This window comes from Chamaea fasciata, unplaced genomic scaffold (genome assembly GCF_029207755.1).
Source record: "Chamaea fasciata isolate MVZ Bird 193981 ecotype frontalis unplaced genomic scaffold, bChaFas1.0.hap1 SCAF_20, whole genome shotgun sequence".
NCBI classification, from domain to species: Eukaryota; Metazoa; Chordata; class Aves; order Passeriformes; family Sylviidae; genus Chamaea; species Chamaea fasciata.
Genome location: NW_027094105.1, coordinates 9887745 through 9911548, shown reverse-complemented (window position 1 = coordinate 9911548; position 23804 = coordinate 9887745). Strand labels below are relative to the sequence as shown.

The 23804-nt window shown below is 44.7% G+C and overlaps 1 protein-coding gene across 8 annotated transcripts in view; it reads left to right on the top strand.

Annotated features, from left to right (window-relative positions):
- Nucleotides 1–23804, top strand: part of DENND1A (DENN domain containing 1A) — a 149031-nt gene that overhangs the window by 77656 nt on the left and 47571 nt on the right. For all 8 annotated transcript variants that reach the window (XM_066201358.1, XM_066201354.1, XM_066201357.1 and 5 more), the window contains exons 11-13: nt 2759–2804; nt 11269–11370; nt 17360–17485. In XM_066201358.1, the coding sequence (XP_066057455.1) occupies nt 2759–2804; nt 11269–11370; nt 17360–17485 (274 nt within the window). The remainder of the gene's footprint in view (nt 1–2758; nt 2805–11268; nt 11371–17359; nt 17486–23804) is intronic.

Sequence of the window (23804 nt, the reverse complement as noted above, 5' to 3'; positions counted from 1 at the left end):
TCATTTGATTATAAATAAGGCTGATTGCCTTGGGAGGCAGCATAGCACAAGAGGAGTAATGACCCCTCTCTTTGTTCCAAAAGGCTCACGCAGGCACTTTGTTTGAGCAGTAAATACATGTGGTAGAAACTGATACTTCTTAATTTTGCACTTAATGGCTATTGGCTGCCAGCAAACAACTTTGAGTAATTAGTAGTTGTGGCTGTAAGAAGCCCCAGGACTGATGAAGTGTCAAGCAGTGGGGAAGGGCTGCTCTGAAGGGCAGTCTTTAATCTGCCAGGGCTCCCCGAAGGATTAAAGGTTGTGCCGAGTGTTTCTGCCCTTTTTGCAAAGGATGTGTCTTGCTGAACTTCACTTGGAAGTCTTGCAAGTACAAATCTACCCTGATAAAATATTAAAATCTGCTGGAGTGCTCCAGGTCTCGGGACCTGAATGGCAGTGAGGAAGGATTGTTTCAGTGTGCCCTGGCCGGGGAGGGGGGACACACCACATTGCATGCACAGGATGCTAAAGGTCTGCTTAAATAACGGCCGGTGATTAACTCATGGTCAAGAGAAATGGTGATAAAAGCAATTTATGAAGCCTGACATGAACTCTGAGCGTTCACTTCTAGGTGTGTTTCCCATTCAGTCATATTGATGAGTGATGATGGAAGGATGGAATCTCTCCGGTAGATTTTATGGGAAATATTTATGCTCTTCACCAGAATTACGTTTTATTGAGGTTATTTACACAGGCCCTGTAATTGTTCTGTGTGCTGCATTGCATTACATGTAATGTTTATCACTCCAGATTTGAAAAGATGAGCCTTTGCATCCGAAGCTGATCCAAGCCGTATCTTTTCTTCCTCGCTTTGGAGATGTTAATAAGTGGCTGCTTTTCAGGAACACTACACTCTTCCTGCTTCCTTTCATTACATTAGCCAAGGTTCCACTAGATGAGACATTTGCGGGCTTAAGACTTCCTGCCGAGGTGGGGCAGGGTGGGGAGTGAAGCTGTGGCGTTGCTGGAAGTCCTTAATTGGAACCACATTGGTGGTGGTGGCACCGGAGGGGCCGGAGCAGCCAGAGCCACAGCACTGCTTCATCCCCTCGGTGTAAAACTCCTGCCTGTTCTCCTGCTCCTGGCCTGTGGGCACGGGGGCTGAAGAGATGGCGTTTGTCACAAACCAGACGTGTCCCTGACAAGGCAGAGCCCAGTGAGCAGCCCCTGTGTGTCACGCCGAGTGTCCTGGGCAGTGCTCAGAGCTCCTGCCCAGGACTTGGCGGGGGGTTCCAGCTGCCGCCGGTGGGATTCCCAGGACGCAGAAATTCAGGACAATGTCTGTGCTGCAGCGGCTCCTCTGGGCTCTGTCCTGGGGGGCTCTGGGGCTGCACTCACTGCAGTGATGTGGGACAAAATGCTGGAGTGTTCTGCCACTGAGCTGGGAAGGGCTTTGTGGGAGTTGTATGTGTTTAATGTCTCAGAAAGGAAAAAAAATGGTTTCACTTGGAATGTTTACTGCAGGGGCTATTTCCACCTCGGCAGAGCATCCTACAGAGTGGCAGTTTGAGGGGGTGTATTAATAAACAACATAAATATTAATATGCTTATCAGTAAATACAGTTTTGAAGGTATTTCTCAGGAAAAGGAGAAGCAGGGATTTTTGCTGGCCTGGTGTCTCAGGAGCTTTTTCAGCACTGTACTGCTCTTACTGAGCAGTAGGCACCAGCTTAGAGCAGCAATATGGGAGATATTTTAATCCAAGGCAGTACAGTGACATTTCTCTCGTTTTTTCATCTGAAATTGAAAATGAGCTCTCGGAGCTTCTGTATCCAAAGCGAGCTGAGGCTCTATTTTAGAAGTTGTGTCTGTCTGTGTGCGCTGCGTTTCGCAGGCAGGATGTGCCATATTTGCAATTAGCAGCTCTGGCAGCCTGGCTGATGGCTCTGCTGCGAGGGGGAGGCTGAGCAGCTCAGCCTTGGAAATCCTGGGCAACCAGAGCAGCTCCACCCGCGGCTCTGCTGGCAGTGGGGCCCTCTCAGCCTTTGCTCACACGGGGGAGGGACAGGGGCATCAGGCTCCCCCTGAACACTGGCCTTCTGTGGGCTGACAAAGGTGTCACACCGCCGGCCCAAGAGCCTCTGGCCTCTTCAGCTTCTGTGTCCTGAGGGGAGTATTGCTATCAGCCCACGTCCCAGGAGCTCTGGAGGTTATCAGGATCTTCAGAAGTGTTTTTCTATGTTTTCTTTTACAAATTAAAAGACGTCAAGATTCATAATTAAAAGCGAATTACTTAAAAATGTGTCTGGACTCATTCAAAGAATTCAAGAGTTGTGGTACTGGGTGATGTGTATACACTAACTTAACCATTGGCACTACCAGAGGGTCCAGTATTTGAAAGAATACTCCTGGAGAAGTCGGGGTATGTTTTTAAAATTGCAGTAACACATTTTGTTTGGTTTTCTGACAGAACACCCCAGTGTCAGGGGTACGTTTAATAGCTGTCCTTAGGTACCTGCCTAAACTTAGTCACTTAGAAATTCTGATGTCAAGAAAAGGTGAAGTCTTACAGGAGAGGGAGGCTATTGCATACCAAAAACGCCTTTCAAATGTGGTCTAACACTTTGTTCACATGTGATTTGTTTGTGTACGTGTATTTTTAAAGCAAAATCCAATCCAGTACCATCGCAGTGTTTTCCTGGAGCTGATTTTGTCAGTCATGGGTGGTGTTCAGTGTTCCGAGGATGTAAAGCCGTGTTTCTTTTCCTCTCCACAGTGCCCCCATGCCCTACCTCATTGGAATACACTTAAGTTTGATGGAGGTAAGTCTCTCTCACCATTTCTGTAACTATATATAGCGGTACGATTTAGAGCCAGATTCTGCCAGCAATCACACGTTCATTCGTATGCTTAAAAATGCAATAATGCTGTTAATTTGGGTGTGCTGGGGGAACTGAGTGAGGCACACATGAGAAGGTTGGATCTCCAGGAGCCTCCTTTGCTCCCCTGAGCTCCTTGGGCACATTTCCCGCTCGCAGCTCGGCGGTGACAAGCTCACGTCGTGCTCCCCTCCCCACCCTGGGGCTTCATTTAATCAGTTCAGTGCCTTGCTTGGACTCAGCCACAAAGGCAGAGTCGATATTAAACCACAATGTTGACAGTTAGAGTTCTCTTTTAGGCTTTTGCAGACAGATTGTAATTTTTTTAATGTTCAAAAGATCTGAAAAGAAGGAACTTGCAGTTAATGTTAACACAAAGCTGGCAGAGCACCAGCCCTCACAGAAAGCTTCTCCTATAAACAATTCCCAGTAATTCATGTGACTTTTTTAAAAAAAAAAAAAACACTCTAAAAGTGGAAATAGCACATTTGCTTTTGCTTCCAGTCCTGGTGAAACAGTGGATGACTTTCCTCAAAAGTATCTGGGGAATAACAAAAGACACTGAGTTAAGGTGCCTCTGGACTGCTCATCCTGCCTGCCTGTGCCCCTTCCCAAGGAGTGCTGCGGGTGGGAAGAGCCATTCCTGCCCGGGAGAGCTGGGTCTGCCCGTGCCCGCGTCCCTGGGTCACATCCTGTGGTGGAGATGGAGCCTTCGTGAGAGCCCAGGGTTACATCACATAAAGGAATTGTCCTTGTTCCGTCCATAAAAAGGTGTCATTTCTGGAGGTACCGATCAATACTCTTTCACTAGGGCAAATGTGTGTAATAATGATGCCCTGTGTGTTTGTGTGTGCTGTGTGACATGCCCCCTTTTTCCACCATTAATGGGAGGTAATTTCAGAAGTCAGTTTTTTCATGAATGTACAGGATGTCTTTTTTCCTCTCCTTACCATCCTGGGTACAGATGATTTTTCACACTGCTAAACCAAGTAAAGAATTGCAGTACAGTGTGTTTGTGAATAACCAATTAGTTTAAAAGTCAACACGCGCATTTGTTTGCACATCATATGCGTCTGTTCAAGGGGCTACTCGTAATCACCCTTGGATACTGCACAGGCAGCAGCAAGGGAGTATCTAGGAAGAAATGCATTTCTCACGTTGATCAAGAAACTTTCTGCCCCACATCCATCCCAGGCGATCGTTGGTGTGATTACTGTGGTATCTGTAAAAGATGGAAGAGAGCTGGAGGAGGATGGGAGCACAACTCCATACACACCCTTGGCAGCTTTCACAGATATTTGTGCTCACAACGAGCTCTGCGGTTGGCCTGGGAATGGATATAGAAAAAAAATGGAATAATTACACCTTGGAGTTGCTTTGTGTGATGTCTCACTCCTGCCTTGCTCCATAAATCCATTGCCTCTTCCTTTGTCTCTGTGTTTCAGACTGCAGGGCTCTGTGGGCCTTCCAAACTCCATCTGTAAAAACTCAAAAAAAGGAGTTGTTCTTGGAGAAGCCAATTTTCATCCATTTTAGTAACTTGTGAAAAAATCTGTTTAGTACTAAATCCAGTCTGGCTTTTGAATAGCCAGAGATTCTGGAACACAGACACGCTTTGGCAAAGTACAGTTATTCAAAGTGCCTTATCAAATAAATTAAATAAATAAACCAAACCGTTTTCTCTGCTCTTATGGAGAAATTGAATACAGACTGAACTGCACCTTGCAGCTAACGCTGCTTTTTCCATTGAAAAGTAACGTAAAATTCCACAGTGGCTGCTGGATCTGTCTGGTGGCAAGGGCTGCAGAATTTCTGTGCCCTGGGCAAGGGAAAGATGACATTTGTCACATGAGCTTGACACTTCCTAGCTTACCTCTTGTTTGTGGTGCTGAATGCTCACTCTATTGGTCTCTTCCTTTATTTGCAAAGTTGTGTGCTTTTTTATTCAGAAAAACTGGAACAGCAGTTCTTCTTCTCGTGACCTGGCACTTGTGTTTGTTCAAAAATATATTATCTTTTCCATATCAAAATAATTTTACAAACTAGAATGACAGCCTACTGCCGCAGTTCAGTATTCCCTTTTCTCTCAATGCTGAGATGCCCCCAACGGGACTCTGAAGTGTCGTGTTAATGCACACGCGGGAGTGTCTGGATGAGGGGTTCTCTCCCACACGGGCATTGCAGCTGAGGCGGGCAGAGCCTTGCCCCGGGCGCAGCCCAGGGAGTGCTGCAGGTGGGTCTGGGCTCAGGCTGTGCCCCAGCAGCTCCCGGGCTTGGATTTGTCCTCCTTGTGCCGGCACCAGGGGCAGCCGCATCCTGCCCAGGGAGAGCTGTGCTGTGAAGGCAAGATGGCATTTGGGATATAGGAAACAATTCTTTTCTGCCTCTCCTCTTGTTCCTCTGGGTTCTGCTATCCCAGTGTTGGGATGGGGCCTCTGGAACAAGCAGAAGGGGTGGTGATTTTAATCAAAATCCAGCCTCTCTCAGCTCCACGGATCTTTCCTGAGCTGTTTGGTACCTTGAAGTTCGTTTGCAGTTTCCCGTGTTCCACAGGGGCTCTGTAGAAGGAACAGTTATTTTAATGGAAAATGACAAATTTTTCTTATGATTAAAATATCAAGCCTATCCATTGACTGTTAAATCTAATTTGCTGTGACTGAAATGTTCTCCAGTGAGATAAGATAATCTCCTGTTATAGGTCAGAGGGCTCCAACTGATTTATGGGGGAAAACCTTGGTAGAAAATACAGAGCTGTGTTTTGTGCTCTTATTTTTCAGCTTTTCCATCATCACCTAGTTAGTCATTCTTTATAAGATTTCCATTTAGCAATCCATAAAGTGACTTCAAAGAAGGCTAAAAGTTTATAAGCTGTTGGATAAGCAAGGCTGGAGCTATCACATGAATAATGGAACATGCTTATGGAACTAATTGAATTCACATTAGATGAAGATAAGTACTTAGTAGTGATAAATAACAAGATAGGAAAATGAAGCTCTATCAAAAGAACACGCCCCTTTCACTATCTTATTTTCTGCCTGTGCACTGTAGGCTGTTTTAGTTTCCAGGTTATATAAAACTGCCCTTTGTGTTGGAAGCTGTGGAAAACTCAGCCAGGGCCTTTTACCATTTGCCAGAGAAAACGATTGTTTCTGCAACTGTTTGTGGAGGAAGGTTATCAGTGTGACGCTGCTGATGGAGGGGGAGTGCCCTTGACCTCGGAGCTCCCTGCTGGAATTTGGGCACATGTGGTTTTGATTGACTGCTGGGGATGGTTGTGCTGGGCTCTGAGACCTGGAGCTCTGGCAGCCGACTCCAGCATGCCAGGATCCACTCAGGAGAGCATCCACCCTTTCCTGCTCTGTGGGGACACAGACCCAGCATGTGGAGGTAGAATTAGTGATTGGAAAAGTATTTCTCACATTTTTTTACTAATATTCCAGTTGTTCAAGGACTTTTCCTGGGACATCAGAACTGTAATTCTTGGAAGATTATCCAGGATGAATTTGCGTGCGAGACTGCACATTGCATTTCAGAATGCTCCTCTAACCTCTTTCCTAAGGAAAGAGGACACTGGTGTGGATCATAAAAGCTGTATGAGCAGATTGTTGTTTTACTTGAACCCGGTTTCAGTAAAAATGTTCATGTGAGGAAAGAAACACTCAGTGGAATTCCTGTTGTGTGACACGTGGTAGGACACGGTGGCTGATCTCACCTGGTGTTGATAACGCGTCCTGTGCAGAGCTGGGGCCCTCAGAACCCCCCCCACCCATTTGGGGGGCACTTTTTGGCACATTCCCCTGCTCCTGTCGGGGGTGAGGATGCCCTGCTGGGGATCCAGTGTGACCACAGCCCAGTGAGCGTGCACTGAGTGTGAGCTAACGAGGCCTGAGCGCGGTTCTGTGAGCCCGGGCTCAGGCCCGACCCTGCCGTGGGGCTCCCCTTCCCAGAACACACCCTGAGAATTCACTGACCACTGGCATCTGCCACTGGTACTCTTCATTGTTAATTATAGTTTTGATTGGGGTGAGAAGCAGTAATTAGCTTTCCCCTCCCATTTATATTTAGTAAATCAATCCTTTTTCTACCTGTAAGTGAAGAGGTGCAGCTTTTCCATTGGATTGTAATGAAGGGTTATAGATTAACTTAAATCCGGGTCTTAAACCCCTAAATGCAGCTTAGCCACTCGCAGCTATTCCCAGTATGGCTGTACACGGTTTCAGGAGTATTGATAAAAATGCATTTAAAACCATGGCAGATTACTTGTGGGATTGTCTTTTATCCAGTTACTGGGAAAATGGAAACAAGAGCCATGCTTTAACAAGGGCTGCTGGCGGGGTGTTGGAGGGCGAGTCCTCAGAAGCCAAGCCCTGCAGTACCAGGCAGGCTCCCCCAGCAGCAGAGAGCTTTTCCACGGGTGCTGTTTGTCACTCAGCTGGCAGCAGCTGCTTGTGATAAGGATCTGGGGAATCACCTGTAGAGGCTGGGGGTGCCCGGGCGGAAGGGTGGGAGATGGGCCGGGGGCCAGCCCACCTGCTGTGCCCGGATCAAAGGGCCCCGGGGTCAGGGGGCACATCCCGCTTAAGCAGAGCTGTCTGCTGAATAGCCATTTCAGATTGTAAATCTGGCCGTGATTTCATTAAGTCCTTCTGGCTGCTCTTGGGGCATGAAATAATAAAATTTTATATCCGCTGCCTTTCCTGCTTCTGGCAGCCAGATTGACACATTGTTGTCTGCGGCGTTGCGGTGTTTTCCTTCAGAAAATAAATGGGAACTATTAATTCAGGGGAGACGAGTCATTAAGCAAATGGATTTTCGACTTGTTGTGAATCCTGTTTTCTTAACGATTTCAAACCTAGCGCACAGGCTAGCTAGAATGTTAGTTTTTGGTAGGAGTTCTGCCTTTCCAAAAGAATCGGTGGAAGGTACGTTCCCCTTTTACTGCTGCAGCATTTTTTAAGATGCTGATCACGTTTGTATCTGGTTATAAAACCTCATGATCGACTCGGTTTATGTTTTGGCAGCAATTTAGCCGTGAAGTTACGCAAACCTGGTTTGTGGGAGGAAAGGCAGGGGGTGCTGGTGTTTGATTGTTATGGAGGATTTTTTGTTTTGTTTTAAATTAAACTGTTCAATAAAATTGTTCACCTGAAGGAAGTTTAACTTGGGATTCCTTTATGGCAGAAAATGCGGAGCCTGCCAAGTGTAGCCAGTGCTGATAAAATAGCATTTAGTGTAAACTGGTGTTAGTGTTATGGATGAATATTGCGTCTGGAGTGGGATGGAGGAGCACCCTTAATTCTTCTGTTAGAATATGGTTTCTGTGTTTTTGTGAACTTCCACATAAAACATTTAAATGACTCAAGTGTTTGGCTGCCTGTGAGCGGGGCAGGCACCCGGACTGCGCTTATTTACGGACCTGGTGTTTAAGGCCCCCCGGAGTTTGTTTGAAAAGTTAAGAGATTTTCACAGTAAAGGTGCCATTTCTGAAATTTAAAGTGCTCTTTTCACCAGGAGATAAGTTCTCTCTGATTAAGTCAGTAATTCTTACTAAGCCATGTTTATAGAGGCCATAAACAATGGGTTCAGTGTGCTTGTTAAAGCAGCTTTCCATACCTCTCCACTCTTTTAAAAAGAGACATTTAAAATAAAAGGCAGGTGTAGATGTTAGTTTGATTTAGATGGATTTTAGGTGATTAATTATGGCTACAAGTAATTGGGCCAGGATGGTTAAGGAAGCTTTGCAGGAGTGAGATGCGATGCGCATTTTCACTGAATCTCTCCTTTTGATTCAGTCCATCCCTGACCTGTGGGAAAATGAGACAAGGAATCTGTAATGTTCGTGTTTCCTTTTGGTCCTTGCTTAGCCACATTTCTTTTCAGCAAGATATGAACCTACTGAATACAGTCCAGTCTGTTGCACAGGTATCACTTGTAAAATTTTGTTTAGCTCTTCAGGAAGTTGTGAAATACGGACTGGGGCTGTGTGTGGCTTGTGGCCGTCCCTTCCCATTTCCAGAAAATTATGACAACACACAAGCTGTACTTGTGAAAAATGATCTACATGTTTTTGTGATTCACAGAACCCAGTGGGGTTTAATGTGAGAATTGCAACTGAATGATGGGAATTTTTACTCGAATTCCAACGAGAGTAACTACTGTCATTTCCATGTTGGTTGGGCTGATTAGGTGCCAGGTTTAGTGAAAGAAGTGTGTGATTATTTAACACAAGCCCTCATAACTGCCTGATACAGGCTGTATCAAAGGTGAAAGTGACAGGAGAGATGACAAAACCAACTAAGGATTAAGGTGAACTGGTCAGCCTGCACTTCTGTACAATGAGCCACAACTGGACCATCCAAAAATTATATGTTTTTGAATGCATTGCAAGACAGATGCTATTAATCAAGTCAGTCTCCAGTGTTTTATTAAAGCTGAGGGTTGGTCTCAAGGGAGATCCGCTGCCTTTGTACAAATACTGCAGATCTTTACAGTGAGCTTGAGCTCTCGGTGGTGTGAAGGTGCAGCCCAGCAGAGTTGAACATCAGCTGCCTTTTGGGTATGACGACTTGTGGGCCGGCTGTGGGGTGGTGACACTGAGCAGCATTTACAGTCCCCGTACCACGAGGGCATCCTTCTGGGTTACCCCCTGCTTGGCAGCAGGCCGCTGCGTGCTCCACAAGAGCCCTCGCTGTGCTGAGGGGAGGTGCAGATCCACCAGCAGAGGCACACAAACAGCCCCGGCCCCTTCGGCAGCCGGCAGAAGGCTTTCCTTCCTTCTGTCTTGTCCTGCCTGCACTGAGCCTGACCAGCTTCTGGCTTTGGTTAAGCACTTTGCAAGACCTTTTTTGTTGGAGGTTTTTCGACTCCTCTGAGTATAAGTGAGATTTTTAATTTTCTGAAACAGGAAGGAGCAAATCAGTTTGTCTGGTGCTTCCGGACTCCTAGAAGGAGCAAGGCTCCTGGATTGCTTTAGAGTTTATCAGATGCAGCCAACAGGGTGACCTTTGGTTCCTGCAAAGTACCTGGATTGTCAGGCAGTGCTGGTCCTCTTTATATGGAAAGCATTAAATGTAATATTCTTCTGTTTAAGTTAAAGAAATGTCTCATGAAGACCTAAACTTAAATGTCCACAAAGTGGGTTTTATGGCTGTTGGGGTTTTTTTCAGCCCTAAGTACACGGCAGTTCGCTTTATAGACAGAGGACTGAGCCTTGAAAACTGAGGGCAATTATTTAGCTGCCTAAGGCTCAACTTTGCCATTGTTTTAGGACTTTAGTTCCTTTCTTTTAAAGGAAACAATTCCCTCCACCCCACAAAACCTTAATTAAAAATTGAGTATGTTTTTGTTCGCTTTCCTGCTCAGTAACTTTCATTTGGTCCTGTGTGTAGGTAGGAGGCACTTAAACATTTTTTACAGTGTCAATGGGAAATTTCCTCAATTACCATATTCTATAATTCCAGTTTTTCTGATTTTGAGTTTTCAAAGCTTTATTTGAAGAGATTAAAAACCTGTGTGATTAGTCAGTTAAAAACAAAACAAGATTCAAGCCTCCTGTTAGTGGAAGAAGTGTTAAATGTTTAAATGCTGCTCTGTTTGGTATCAGTGACTGATTTACTGTTGATTAAGCAGGGAAATCAGGTCTGGCAGTGTTTAAATTTGCTTAGACCACAGATACCTTTAGACACTGAGAGTCACAGGTACCGGTGATCATTCTTCTGAGAAACAGGTTCTTCTTTTCTATGTGTAAGTACTGTTACAGAAGATGTGAACTTCAGAGTAGATTAGGAACTTTGCCTCAAACGTGGGAACGGGAGAGAAAGTTCAGACTTGCTGAGCAGGATATGGAATTAAATTTCTCTTAGCTTTGTTTTTTTGCCCCCGTTTTAATTATTTACTGATTAGGCTCTCATAGCATCCATTTTACTTAAATGCAGTTGTAAACTTGTCTTTATTAGACTTCCAAAATTCTAACCGGAATTTGGAAACCAGTTCCCATCCCTGACTTAATGCAACTCTCAGCTCCTGGAAAACCCACTCTTTATTGTTATTTAAATGAATTTCCAAATATAAAGAGATTTGCTTGAAATCCTGACTTGACTAGAAACTGTTAAATGTGCAAACAGGACACCAAGACAAACATTAGTAGAGATGCATTAAATAAATCTTTGAATAATCACAGACCCTCTGGTTTGACAAATTTCAGTGTGCATGATGTTAAGAACTTCCCTCTGCCAACTGAAGGTTAATTTTTCAGCGTTGCAAAATGAATAAATAAAACAAATGGTGACAGGAAGTCAGGAATGTTGATTGTTTTCAGAATGGTTGAGGTTCTGTAGTGCCATGTTGTTCTGCCATCACCATAAAATGTAATTCCCCTTTCTCTTTTCCTGAATTTGCTCACATACAGAAAGTGAGAAGCATGGCCCTGGAAGATGTGGTGATCCTTAACGTAGACACCAACACACTGGAAACCCCTTTTGATGACCTTCAGAGCCTCCCCAATGATGTGGTATGTATGGAGTGACTTACCCAAGGCTTCTGTTCCTGCCAGCAGTGACGGGGGGTCTCACTGGGGGCTCTCCTTGGGAGCACTGCTCTGCTTCCCTCACTTCTCGCGGTCCCAAAGTGTTTGGGAATGTTTGTTTCAACGTTTACAGACGTGCGTGGAAGCCTCCCAGTGAAAATCAGCTCAAGTGAGCTGGCAATCTTCATCTTCAGTTAACTGTTCTTTCCTAATGAAATTCTGTTGTTTTGGTTTTTTTCCTGTGACTGCTTCCAGGTGAGCTTTAAGGAATTTTGTATTTTATATCCTGAGATGTGGTATGAAATGGATGCTTTCACATCCACTTCCATCACTGCTACTGATTCAGGACTCATTTTCTTTCTCATTCACCCTTCTTATTGGTAAATTATTTCATGTTTTTAACAACTTGATAGTAATGGTGTATAAATACTTGACATTTAATGGGACACAAAGACATCCCACTTGCTGCTGCAGTCATCTCTGCTGAAGGAGCTGGGAGGGGAGAGCAGAGGAGTGAGAGTGTCAGGAGCTGTTTTCAAGGCAGAGAGTGAATGTTTAGGAGAACGTGGCAGGGGAAAATCTGCTTTTCCTTTGCTAGTTGGAAATACTGTGCTGACAGTCAGATCTGAACATTTTCGTGTGCAGTTGAGAAACAGAACTGATGTGCAGGGAGCTCAGTGTGAGCTGGCATGCGAGGAGAAGCTGCAGTGAGGGTGAGTGCCCAGTGCCTCCTGCTGTGACAGCCCGGCATTCCAGCAGGATCCCTTCTGCAAAAACAGGGAGCTCGGGAGGGAAGGGCCATCTTGATTGGGAGCATTTTGGCTTTAGTCAAGCATTTAGTCTGTAAAAGTTGATTCCGGGATTTTTTCTGGCTTTATGTAGTTTTTCATTTTGATTTCATTCCCAGCATCCAAATCTGCCAGCTGGTCACTGCTCCTGCCATTATCCACAACCCGGGAATGACAGACTTGTAAATTTCATGGAATTATGTAAGAAATGTCTGGATACAGTGGGCACGGGGCCTCAAACATGTATATGATTTGTCAACAATCAAGTATTATATTAGATTTTATGAGACTTCATTAAAGGAGCTGTTGTGGGCACACTGTAGAACATCAGAAGAGACTTCTCCAATAAACACAGAACTTCAAGCTTTGGAATGTAGTAAATTTTAAGAGACTTCCTTCCTTTCATTATTTACTTTTACTTCACTTTTATAACAGTAGAGAGTTGTGTTTTATTAGTTCAAATTTCTTGATTCAGTTTTCCACAGGTCTATTTAAAAGCTCCATTTTATCTCGGAGGATGTTGAGAGCAGAGCAGAGGAAGTGCTGCCAGCAAATTCAATTAACTGGCAGGGCTCACCAGTAGCATATATGGGGTATTTTTTTTCACAACTGCTATATAAATACAGCTGGGATTAATACTTTTCACAACAAAGCTTTAAGTTGAGTCGCGTTGCGTTGTGTAATTAATGTTTGGGCTGGGGGTTTATGTGGGATTTAGCTCTGGCACGTTGTTGCCGTTACCTGGATGATGCAGTTCCTCCTCCAGGTCTCTCCCTTCACACGGTTCCAGAGTTGGCTTTGACCACTAGAGAGCAGCTGCTCTGCTGTGCAAGAATTGAATTTCTGTCAGTTCTTTCATGCATCATGTGTTTGGAACTGTAAGTGGATCAAGTTGTTCATCTCAGCAGGGAGACGCTAAAGCCAATCCATTATACTTTTTTTTTCTTTTCTTTTCTTTTTTTTTTTCCTTTTTGCTTCCCTGGGAGATTTTGGGAGTGTGTCTCCCCACTGGTCTTAGTCTAAGTAGATGCATTTATGATCTGAGAAACTAAAAATGTCTTCAAGAGTTTCCTGATTGTAAATGCCTGTTATGTCAAACTACTCCGCCAGTTTTGCTACTTCATGTGAGCAGTGAGCAATTCATGCACTGCTGAATAGACAAAATTTACTTTGCTAAATTAAATCTATCTATATTCATCAGTGAGCAAAAACATCTTCTCTGTGGTGCATCCACCAGCAGGTAATTAATCCAGTGGAAAATTTCTAAAAGCTGTTTTGCCCCTCTCCTTGAACCACTTTTTAAATCAAATCTTACGATTCTTTAAGAGCCTCAGGTAGTGAGTTATTCTTGAGTTTCATGATAGCGATGTTGCTACCTGAATTGATTCTTGGAGATCAAGATTGAACTGTTTTTTATTCTTTACTTTTTAGGATCCAAACAAACATAGGACTCAGTGAAAGGTCTTCCCAGTTAGAATTTGTATCAGAGGAGCTGGGCAGAATTAAGGCAGTTCCAGCAGAGTCAGCTCAAGTCGTTCCTTTGCCCCAGTTTACCTCAGCAGTACCTGCTGACTGTCGGGCTTCTCAAGTGGTCAGGTCAGGTCCCTGAAAATCAAGGTTTGTACTACTGTGTTACTGATTAACTATTTGAAATGTGAAAACCTGCCCCTTCTTCACCTTCTGCTTCTGATGTATTGCTGGAAATCTGGCAGCATGAGAGCACCCTGGGAAGTAACTTTCCCTTTAAAATAATCAATATTAAAAGAAGAGATTTATTAAGGACTGTGATTACAATAAGTGCATCTGCTGCTGACAAGTCTCCTACACCACCGTCTGTGTTGCAGCGAATAGCAAAGAGGGGGTAGTAATTTTCTTTTTTATGCCACCCGTATGGATGTTTCATCTATTTCCAAATCTAGTCATAGTTGTAGTCAGAGGCCAGGTTCCAAGGAATACAGCGGAAGCTTGCTGTGTCAGCTGCTGCTCAGTGAAGGCCTGGGTGTGTGCTGGGGGTGGCACGGGGCCGGGGCAGCCGTGGGGCTGCTGCTGCCACTCCCCACACAGCCACCACAGGGAGGTTCCTGCCAGGCCGTCACACAGGGCCTGAGCTGCTTCCAGGGCAGTTCCAAACTGCAGCTCTGCGCCCAAACCCTTTTCCTAGAGGTGAATCCAGTTTCGTTTCTTTCGCTGTGTTTGCAGCAGAGCGTTTCTTGCTTTATTCATGTTGACAACTGAAAAGCCTTGGACCTAATTAAAAGAATTTCCACTAGCACCTTTACTGAACCATTTCATTCTGCTGCATTGCACAGATTGCATTCTGAAACATGGTGAGAGTTGAAATCGGACCTTTAAACCTCAACTGCCAGAAGTATAAAAATCTTCTTTAAAAACACTCCCAGGGTAGACTGCATGTGTATGTGTCTGTTTGGCTAGAAATAATCCTCATTTCCAGTGGTCGCAATCTGAGGGTTTTTTAAATAATCACTGTCTCTTTAGGCAGGAAACAATCCTGATTCTGCTTGTATGGTCTACTTTGTGTTACAGACTAATTTTTTCCAGAGAGCACACATGAGGGTGTTTTGGGGTGGTTTGTTTTTGCTTTTCTTGTTAGTATATTTAAATATGTTGTCGTTAACTTTTTTTTTTGGTTCAAAAAATTGACATGCCTATTGCAGTAATCCCACATATATATAAAATGAACATCCTACAGTGTTCCAGGAAGTGGCAAAATACCAGCCAATATTCTCCTTCTGTCCCAGCCAGGGGAGCTGAAGCTGTGACCAGCCCTCTGAACTCCTGATTTGTTTAAAACGAAGCATAGAGCTTTTTCCTTCTATATAGATGGAAGGCTGTGTATCTTCACATGTATATTTAAAGAAAACCCCTTATAACAGTGCTGGAGATGGATTTGAAAGTTTCAGAGCTCTGGATATTTTATTACCTTTAAGAACTACCTTTAAATGATGTATCTAGGTTAATATAGAAAATAAGAGCCTATTTCGACCTTACAAGTCTAGACCCGTTCAAACATGAAGTATGCTGTTTGGGTTTGACAATCTGGTGAAGCTTTTATATTTAGAGGATTACAGAACTCCTTGAGGAACGTTATCTCAGTGAATAGGAGTGAGCTTATTTTACGGGCTTCAGACTAAATCTGGTATCGTGTGTTATGTTAATATGGGTTTGTGGGCTCATTAATGCGTGGATCATTGGCATAAGCATTCAGATTTATAAACAGTGCTGGACACGCTCTTGGTTATTTCTGTTATACTAAATAACGAAACGCCTTTTACAGCAGAACCTGCAGAAGATTTAAAAGGAAATGTCTTTGCAACAGTTTTAGTAAACGCAAGTGCAAAGATAACATGTAAAAGGAAGGCGAGTAGTGCCCAGCGTGGGTTCTGTATTTACCACCTGTGGAGCACAACGCGGAGTCGCTGTGGCCTCCCCAGACGCAAGAGTGCTGCAGGAGGAGGTGAAGGTAGGGATGTGCTGCGGGAGGGATGGAACTGAAGCCCTGGCAAACACTTGAGGAAAAGCAGGCTGCCCTGGGCAGCAGAGGCAGGCTGCTGGCTACACCCCAAGGCGGAGAGAACTCGGCTCCTCTGGTGGGATTTTGGAGATTCGGATGAGGCCACAGCAAGCTTTCACTGAGGGCTGGAGGATGGGAAGGAGGTCTTGGAAGTCAATTTGAACATTTGAACCGTCAGCTTACATTTTATGAGGTGTAATTCATACTCTCTGAGAACAGTTATGGTCAGTACCAGAGGATGTGCTCATTCTGTCAGTAATACTCCTGCTACAGCGTTTCTTGCCTAGTGTGAAGTACACAGAGCTACCCCATGGAGATTTTCAGTACGGCATTTGGAAAAGGAAGACTTGCTAGTTATTGGCTCTTTCTGTTAAATTCATCCTGTGGATATTTACGGAGTCAGTCACGTTCTCCTGCACATCGGGATAGCTAGGGATTTCCTGCCGTTCCGCCTTCCCCTGAAACTGTGGCTCCTGCCTGGTTTCGTGTCCGGTGTCTCACTAAACTCGGGCTTTGCGCGTGGCATGGCCGCGGCCTCTAAAAGCACCACCTGAAGTCTTTTCAAGAACCGGTGCCCCAGGTATTTGGGTCTGTCTTGCTCTGCGATGTGTGAGATCTGTGGCAGAACCTCGGCTTGTCCTGGTTCTGTCTGCGGCGCCGAGGGCCGTGAGGGAATCCGGAGGGAATCCGGAGGGAATCCTGAGGGAATCCGGAGGGAATCCTGAGGGGCGGCCGGGGCACGACACAGCGCACCGCGGGCACGGCCGAGCCCTCGGCGAACAGCTCCGAAAATGGGTGAGAAGAGGCAAAAAGCCCCAAATGCCCGCGAGGAGAAGAGTGGGGAGCGAAGAGCGGCGGGCGGGGCCGTCGGACTGACATCAGTGAGGGGAGGCGGGCAGGGGCGGTGCGCCGGGCCGGTAAAAGGCGGCGGCGGGCGGACGGGGTTGAACTTTCTCGCTTTGTTTCTCGCTGTGTGCTGTATTTTAATTGCTAATACATGACATAATTTCCCACATTCCAGCCTGTGGCCCATGGGTGCACGTCTCCTTTCCCCATGAGGGGCAGCGGGAGGGCGGCTGGGCCGGGCGCCGGGAGCCTGCCGGGGATTCCGCACAGCCACGAACGGCCCTCACGGGGCCGCTGCCCCTTCAGCTTTGAAATGCCAGGGAATACAGCCTTAAAAACCCCTCGCATTTGTGGCAAATCGATTTTTTCGGACCTTCAGGGTTTGTTCTTGGCCGTGGTGGTGACCGATGGCCTGGTTGTGCAGAGCAGTTCTGTTATTAATCTGATGTTTGAATTAATTTAGCTGCAATTCTTTCGTGGATTCTAATCAAGAGCGACACGGTTTCGTGGACTGCCTTTAGAAGGGTACTCAACGACATGTTAACAGGGGATTTTAAGTCGGAGGGAAGGTTCAATGAAGCTTTTAGTATCCTCTTGGTTTCTGAATAGAATCCAATAATATCTTAAGAGAAGCAAAACAGCTTGAAAAGTAATGCTTTTAGAACTGAAAACTTCATCTCTGCATTCACAATGTCACCTTTTGTCATAACTGCTGCTGTGGTTAGCACATTTTTCATTTAGCTGTGCCCCAATGTGTTGCGCTTTGTTTGTGATATGAGAGTGATCTAGGCCTGCTGTGTGATTTCAGGTTTCTGCACTGAAGAACAGATTGAAGAAAGTCTCTACAACCACTGGAGATGGTGTTGCAAGAGCGTTTCTAAAAGCACAAGCAGCTTTCTTTGGGAGCTACAGAAACGCCCTGAAAATTGAACCTGTAAGTAGGCAATTAGTCGGCATAAGATGTAAATCTGCAGCTGTGGTGGAGAAAGAAACTGAACAATTCAGAGTGTAGTATAACCTGCTTTTCCTAAGGTCAGCGTGGTGGTGGCTCTTTGGCCGACTAGTGCTGAAAACAGTGTGCATGTCTCCAAAATGAAGGAGGTGCAACAAGCATGATCCATCACACAGGGAAAAACCTTCACGTGGAAGAGTATGGGTGTTGCCTGGTTTTGAAGGCAGTCAAATTAGAGGAGAGATGATAAAAAAGAATAAATTAATGATCATAAGAGGCTAGCGCAGAGCTGACCGTTCCCTCCTCTTCAAAACCCATCTCTTCATTGTGTTTTTGTGTTGAAAGGTGGTGTGTTTGGCATTCTCTTGCTCTTTGAAGATTAATGAAAAGATCTGACCTGCAGACATGTGATAAATTTACTTTTAACCATGATGTTGAATGGCTCCATGGCCAAAAGTTGGACTATGGGTATACTGTTTCTTGAAGATTTCAGTAGCTACAGTCTCTCCATTACTGTAGTTTGTCTTGTTATTTTTAAAGCCAGGAGGAAAACATAGCTCAGCCTGACTTTTAAACAGCCCAGTTATCACCATCAAACAGGTATAATTTCAGTTGTTCATATTCAGGTTTCAAAAATTACTTTTCAAGTCAGCGTAAGTCCTTCCACATCTTACTGGGGGAATCCGTGTGTGTGTGTGTGTGTGGAAAAAATAAATTGTATTGACTTGTGTGTGTGTCTGGGTGTAAGAGCTGGGCTTTCAAAGCATCTCGGGTGAAATGATGGAGGTATTTCAAATGGGGACCATATAAATGACAAAGATGGAAGCGGCGAGGCGCTCTGGCTGTGAGCCTCCTTTATCCCTGCTGGGGAGACACTGACTCCCCTCCATCCCTGCAGGCTTCCTTGTTCTCCAGTGCTCCTCCCTGTAGTTGCCAGGCAACTCTGGGGGATATTGGTGTATGCTTTGCCTGGATGTGTGCGTGAGATTAACTAGTTAAGGGGTTTATGAAGGAAAATAAAAATTTAAATTGCTGTTCTGGAAATACCATCTGGTATTTTGAAGGCTGAATGTTAAAGATGAACATTTGAGATGAGTTGACAGTGGCACGCCCCTAGAAAGTGCAACTTCGAGGGACAGCTAACCTGAGGAAGTAGCAGAAATGGTTTGGTTTGCTTATCATTCCATCAAAGAAAACTTGTAAATATAGCTGCACAAATGTGTCATAAAATACACTTTAATAATCAGGAAGTGGAAAATTTCAGGGCTTTCTTTCTTCCTAAAGCTTTTTGTAAATCAGTAGTTTGATTTGTGATTATACCTTTCAGTATTAAGATTTAGATAAAGCAGATTTGCAGGTGTTTCATGTTCATGGATCACCTTCACATGGAGTAAGTACAGGGCATAAGCAATACCAAGCAGGAGATGGTTCTTTGCATTTCATGTCCTGTGACTCCAGAAACCTGACTGTTCATTTAAAATCTTCAACAATTAGAAAATAAATTCAAAGAAGCAGCAACATTTCCTCCTCTCATAGTCTCTGTCTCATAAGACAGTTTAATTGCACGGACTATCTCATTGGTATGAGCTGACTTTTTGGGATAAATGGTGTGAATCTATTTTTCATTATTCTGCGTCACCGAGCAGGCTCTACATTCACATTATTACATTTTAGCATAGTAAGAGCTTTTATTCTGTTCAGAGGCTTTTATTCTAGAGATACAACGTCGTGTAATGTACATATAAACAGAACAATGGCAATGAGTTTCTGTTGCCATGAACTTTCTGAGGCCTTTGGTAACTAGAAATCGCGTGAAAAACATATCCAGTTGGCAAGCATAATAGTAATTATAATATTTACTTGACAAAAAACCTGCTGCAGTGCTGTTTCCTACGGTGTTTCCCGTAGTTGCACTAAGCCAGTTTTAAATGCAGAGGAGTATGTGCTGGCTGTGATGAACTTACAGCCCCACAAAGCTCTGTTGCTATTAAGTCCAGTCAAACTCAGCGGCAGCTGGGTGTTCACCGGGCTGTCCTGAGGCAGGTTATCCTGATGCCTTTGGCTTAAATGCCTGCCAGTGACACCAGTGTGAGCGTTTCGTTCACTCGAGTGACTTTTTTTCAAATTCCCAATATTTTCGTTGCTTGCAGAGGGAATGTTTTTATCTCTTCTAAAGATTTAATTCACACAAGTAGGTCACCTCCGGCAGAACAATCCGTGTGAATACGAGGTGCGTGTAAAGGTGCTTGGCAGGACTGGGATGTTGGGAAGAGAAGCCGATTTTCGGGCTGGGAGCCGTGGCCGTGCACTTTCTTCTGCTGACACCTAGTGGTGCCAGGCGCTCCAGTCGGACTCGGCCGCGGTGTGCGAGGAGCGGCCCCGCACCTGCGGGCCGAGGTGAGCTCCGCCTGGGCGGCCCCGGGCACTGCGGTGTGCCCGTGAGCCCGCAGCACGGCGGGCTGCAGCGGGGCTGCCGCAGCCTCGGCCTGTGGGGTTTGTCCCCCCTCGCTGTGGGAGCTGCGCTGCAGGCTCTGCTGGGACCTACAGGCATCCCAAACGAGCGGAGTTCTGCCTCTTCTCTGGCACTGCAGCCGTTCTGGCGGGGCTGCTACTTGTAGGAAACCATGGATGGCATCCTGTTACCGTGTTGTGAACACTCCTCCCTGAGCTACACCTTCCACATGGAACCGGGGCCAAGAGTACTGATACCTCCTTGCATGCAGTGGGAAGTACTGAGGATAAGTGAAACTCTTCAGTGAAGCATAATTAATTCTCTTTGTCTTTGTGGCTAATTATTCAGTCTTATTCGGGTTTATTTGCCCGAGCAACCATTAGTTGTAAACTGGGCAGCTTCTGGTGGTTTGAATTGTTCTGAATTGATTTGGTTTAAGTTTAACCTAAATATTCCTTGGATGCGTCCACTTAAGAGTAAGCAAGAAATCCGAGGCAGAGTCAGTGTGCTGTTCCATCTCCACGCTTTTCATGTGCTTCCATTGCTGAAGTTACTTTCTAATTTGTGAACTGCTGATCTTAATATGAAACTACTTATTGAACCTCACGGATGTTTTATATACTCCAATTTTCACACTGCTTTAGCTGAACGGCACTGGTGGAGGAATGTGTTTTATGCACATTTTTCTATTGTCCTGTCAAAGCCTGATAATTTAAATTTGGATTTCAAATAGAGAAGACAGTGTGCTACCAATTTTCATAATTGTAACATTGATACACATTTTCTCATAATACAATGCAATTTGAGCAATGGTGGGGGAAGAAGCCATTATGAATAGGAGGAAACAAGGTTTTTTTCTTTTTCAACATAACATTCAATTCAATACTCAATTCAACTTAAGGAGATAATTGTTGCATTAATTATTTTACAGGAATCTCTTGAACAGACACAATAAATGCCTTCAACAGTTCCAGATTCATGAGATCAGAGTCAGAAAAGTAGATGATATTTGGTGCAGAGTAAAAAAGCAAATGCCAGATGAGTCAAAAAGGAAATTCTGTTGGAATGTGTGTGCAGTAATATAAAGCAAGTGCATGCTACGTACTGGTGCATAGTTCATTTTGCAAAGGCTTTGTAGCATTCCGTGCTTTATCTACTATGAAGTATGATTGTTGCCATGGTGAATTATTTTTTTAAGTTATTCAGTGGAAGAGTAAATAGTCATTTCCAACTCCCAGTAATTGCCACATCCCAGTTCCTTCCTCTCCATGGCCATCTTCTGCTTAGCTTCTTTTCCTTGCATGTATATTTTAAAGGCACACACTGCATGCAGAGTAGATACTTCCCTGTCACCAGAGCTGTCTCCACAGTTCAGAGCTTTCCGAGTGTTTGTCCATCTGTAGAAAATACGAAGAACGATGATCCCTAATGCTTATGTAACTTGAGCACAACCTGTTAAAATGAACCCCGAGCTGTGGAGGAAACAGTGAGCAGGAGCTTGTTAAGTAGAACTTTTTGTTTTACTTGCAGTTTTGTTGTGTTCTGTTTAAAGTCCGTGCTGATGTATAGCATCAGGAATTTTCTCCCACCCATCTTTACTCTTTTCCTGTTCAAGTGGTTGAGCTCTCAAATCCATGCCTGTAGAGACAGTCTAGGGGTGCCTAAATGACAGTTATTTCTAAATGTCATCCTGATGACTTTACAGACAGGTAGGAGTAGACAATGAGAATGGCACTGACAGCGTGTAAAATCTGATTTTTTGTGATAAAAACGGACATAAATTGAGTTTCTGTATATCCTGGAACTGAAATTTAAGCCTTTTTTCTTCCTGCTCTGAAGATTCTGTGTTTTGTGACATTTTAAAGACCCAAGGTTTCAGCAACCTCCCTTAGAAGCCACCTGTAACTATTGCCGTGTTTTACCATCCATGGGAAGTGCTGAATTCACAGTCGCTGACTGGAAAAGATTTAGTAGGGAAACACTGTTTTGTTTGTTTTCTGTGTGATGTTTGTTTTCATTTCAGTTCTGTTGCTGTTTCCTCTCTGAGCCTTACTGTTGCTATAGACAAATTTCTGCTTTTGCTGTTTTAAACCTTAAAAATGGCTCTTTTTCTAACAAGCAGTTACTGTTCTTCAAAATGGCATTTATTATTCTACATCTAAGTCTGTTGAGATATACATATGTTAATGAACCTGAAAAGACATTTTCTTTAATCTCTTCTAGCAGTCTGGTATGTAGTAAATAGAATTGTTTTGTAATTTCCAAACTGTTGTAAGAACCTATGTTATGTAATTCTGTATGCCACACTAAGGGAGGGGGAAGCCAGGATTCTGAGGGGAAGGTAAGAAAAGGTAATATTTGAGAAAGTTAACATGCCCCTCTGCTGACTGTGGTGTTTCTGCCTGGAGAGGTGCAGACAAACTTCCCTGTCCATCAACGTGTTAAAGTAAAACGCCAGCAAAACCCAACTCAAAGCACAAATAGGAAACACTCCCCCCAGAATCCATCGTGGGAATGGTTTGGGGTGTAGGAACTTTGCCCAAAGTGAGGGATGGGGTGCTCTGCGTCTCGCTGTGCAGTAATAGCAGAAACACGAATTTCCTTCGAGTGTGGTGTCAGAATGCTGATGTGCAAAGGTCTGCTTTGAGATTATTCACGTTTGCCTGCTTCGTGCTGATGTTTAGGGTTTCGTGGTCACTCAGTTTGTGGAACTTTTGAGCAATCTGAGAACTGTCTTTGGCTGTGTTGTCTGAGTAACTTTGCAGCCCCCATAGAAGTTGCGTGTTCAGCTGTCAGCCTGGATCAGGTCGCTCGGCGTCCTCTGTGGTGGTGCTGCAGAAATAAAAGGAGCTTTGTTCCAAAGCTGCTCAATCTCCCTGTTACAGGGCAGGCAGTGCGGGGAGCAGCAGGCTGTGCTCTGTCAGCTTTGCTGGGCGAGGATTTACGTATTCACTTCCTCGCCTGTGCCTCTCACACCTGATTCTGGGGTTTGTGCTATTTGATGCACTTGGTTTTGCTGCATCTCAATTTGTTTCAAGCCTTTGGTTGTTTGTTTTAGGCTGACTCTTGCCTGTGTTTTCACTGCGTTGTCTCCTGATACTTAGCTCTAATTGTGAGTGCACAGCCTCCTGCAAATGCCTCCATGCAGGAGAACTTGGAGATATTTCCTGAACTAATAAAGCGCAGGGGACTTGGAGGGGAACAACGAGGCACATAAACAAACACCAAGTAGAAAATAACATCACCCTTGAATTCAGCTTCTGTGTGAGGCACTCAGTGACTCTGTGTTTTTTCAAATGAGCTGTTGTATCTAGTATTAGGAAGAAAAACCACCAACACACACAAACCCATGAAAAACCCCACCCCAAGGACCTTTCAGGCAGGTAGGCGAGTGGAGTGCGAGCAGCTGTACAACCGAAGAGAAAGTATCACTTCCATTGGCAGAAGATGGTGGAAGAGACTGTGGGATTTGGATTTGGGCAGTAGTGTTCAGTGGCAGATAAAGTTGATGAAATTATGATAAAAAGTCAAATATTTAATGGGGTTAGAAACATAATAGAAAAGTCACGGCGCTCTGGGCTTTCACGGTGTATATAGTGTGTGAATGGGAGTGTACAGTTTGTACTGGTGTGGTTCCAAAGGAGGCAGGTGAAAGGCAGTAAATGCCAAGGAGTTGTAACAATTTGCACAGCTGAGGGACAGAGCTCAGACAGTGACACCTGGGATGCAGTGGGGCTCAAGGCAGAAGGAGCCCTTTGCTCGAGAGCCAGGACTGGCAGTGGCGTGTGGGAGATTGTGACACTGCTCTGGGGCTCAGGGAACCCCATGTGTGCCCTGGGGAGCACAGAG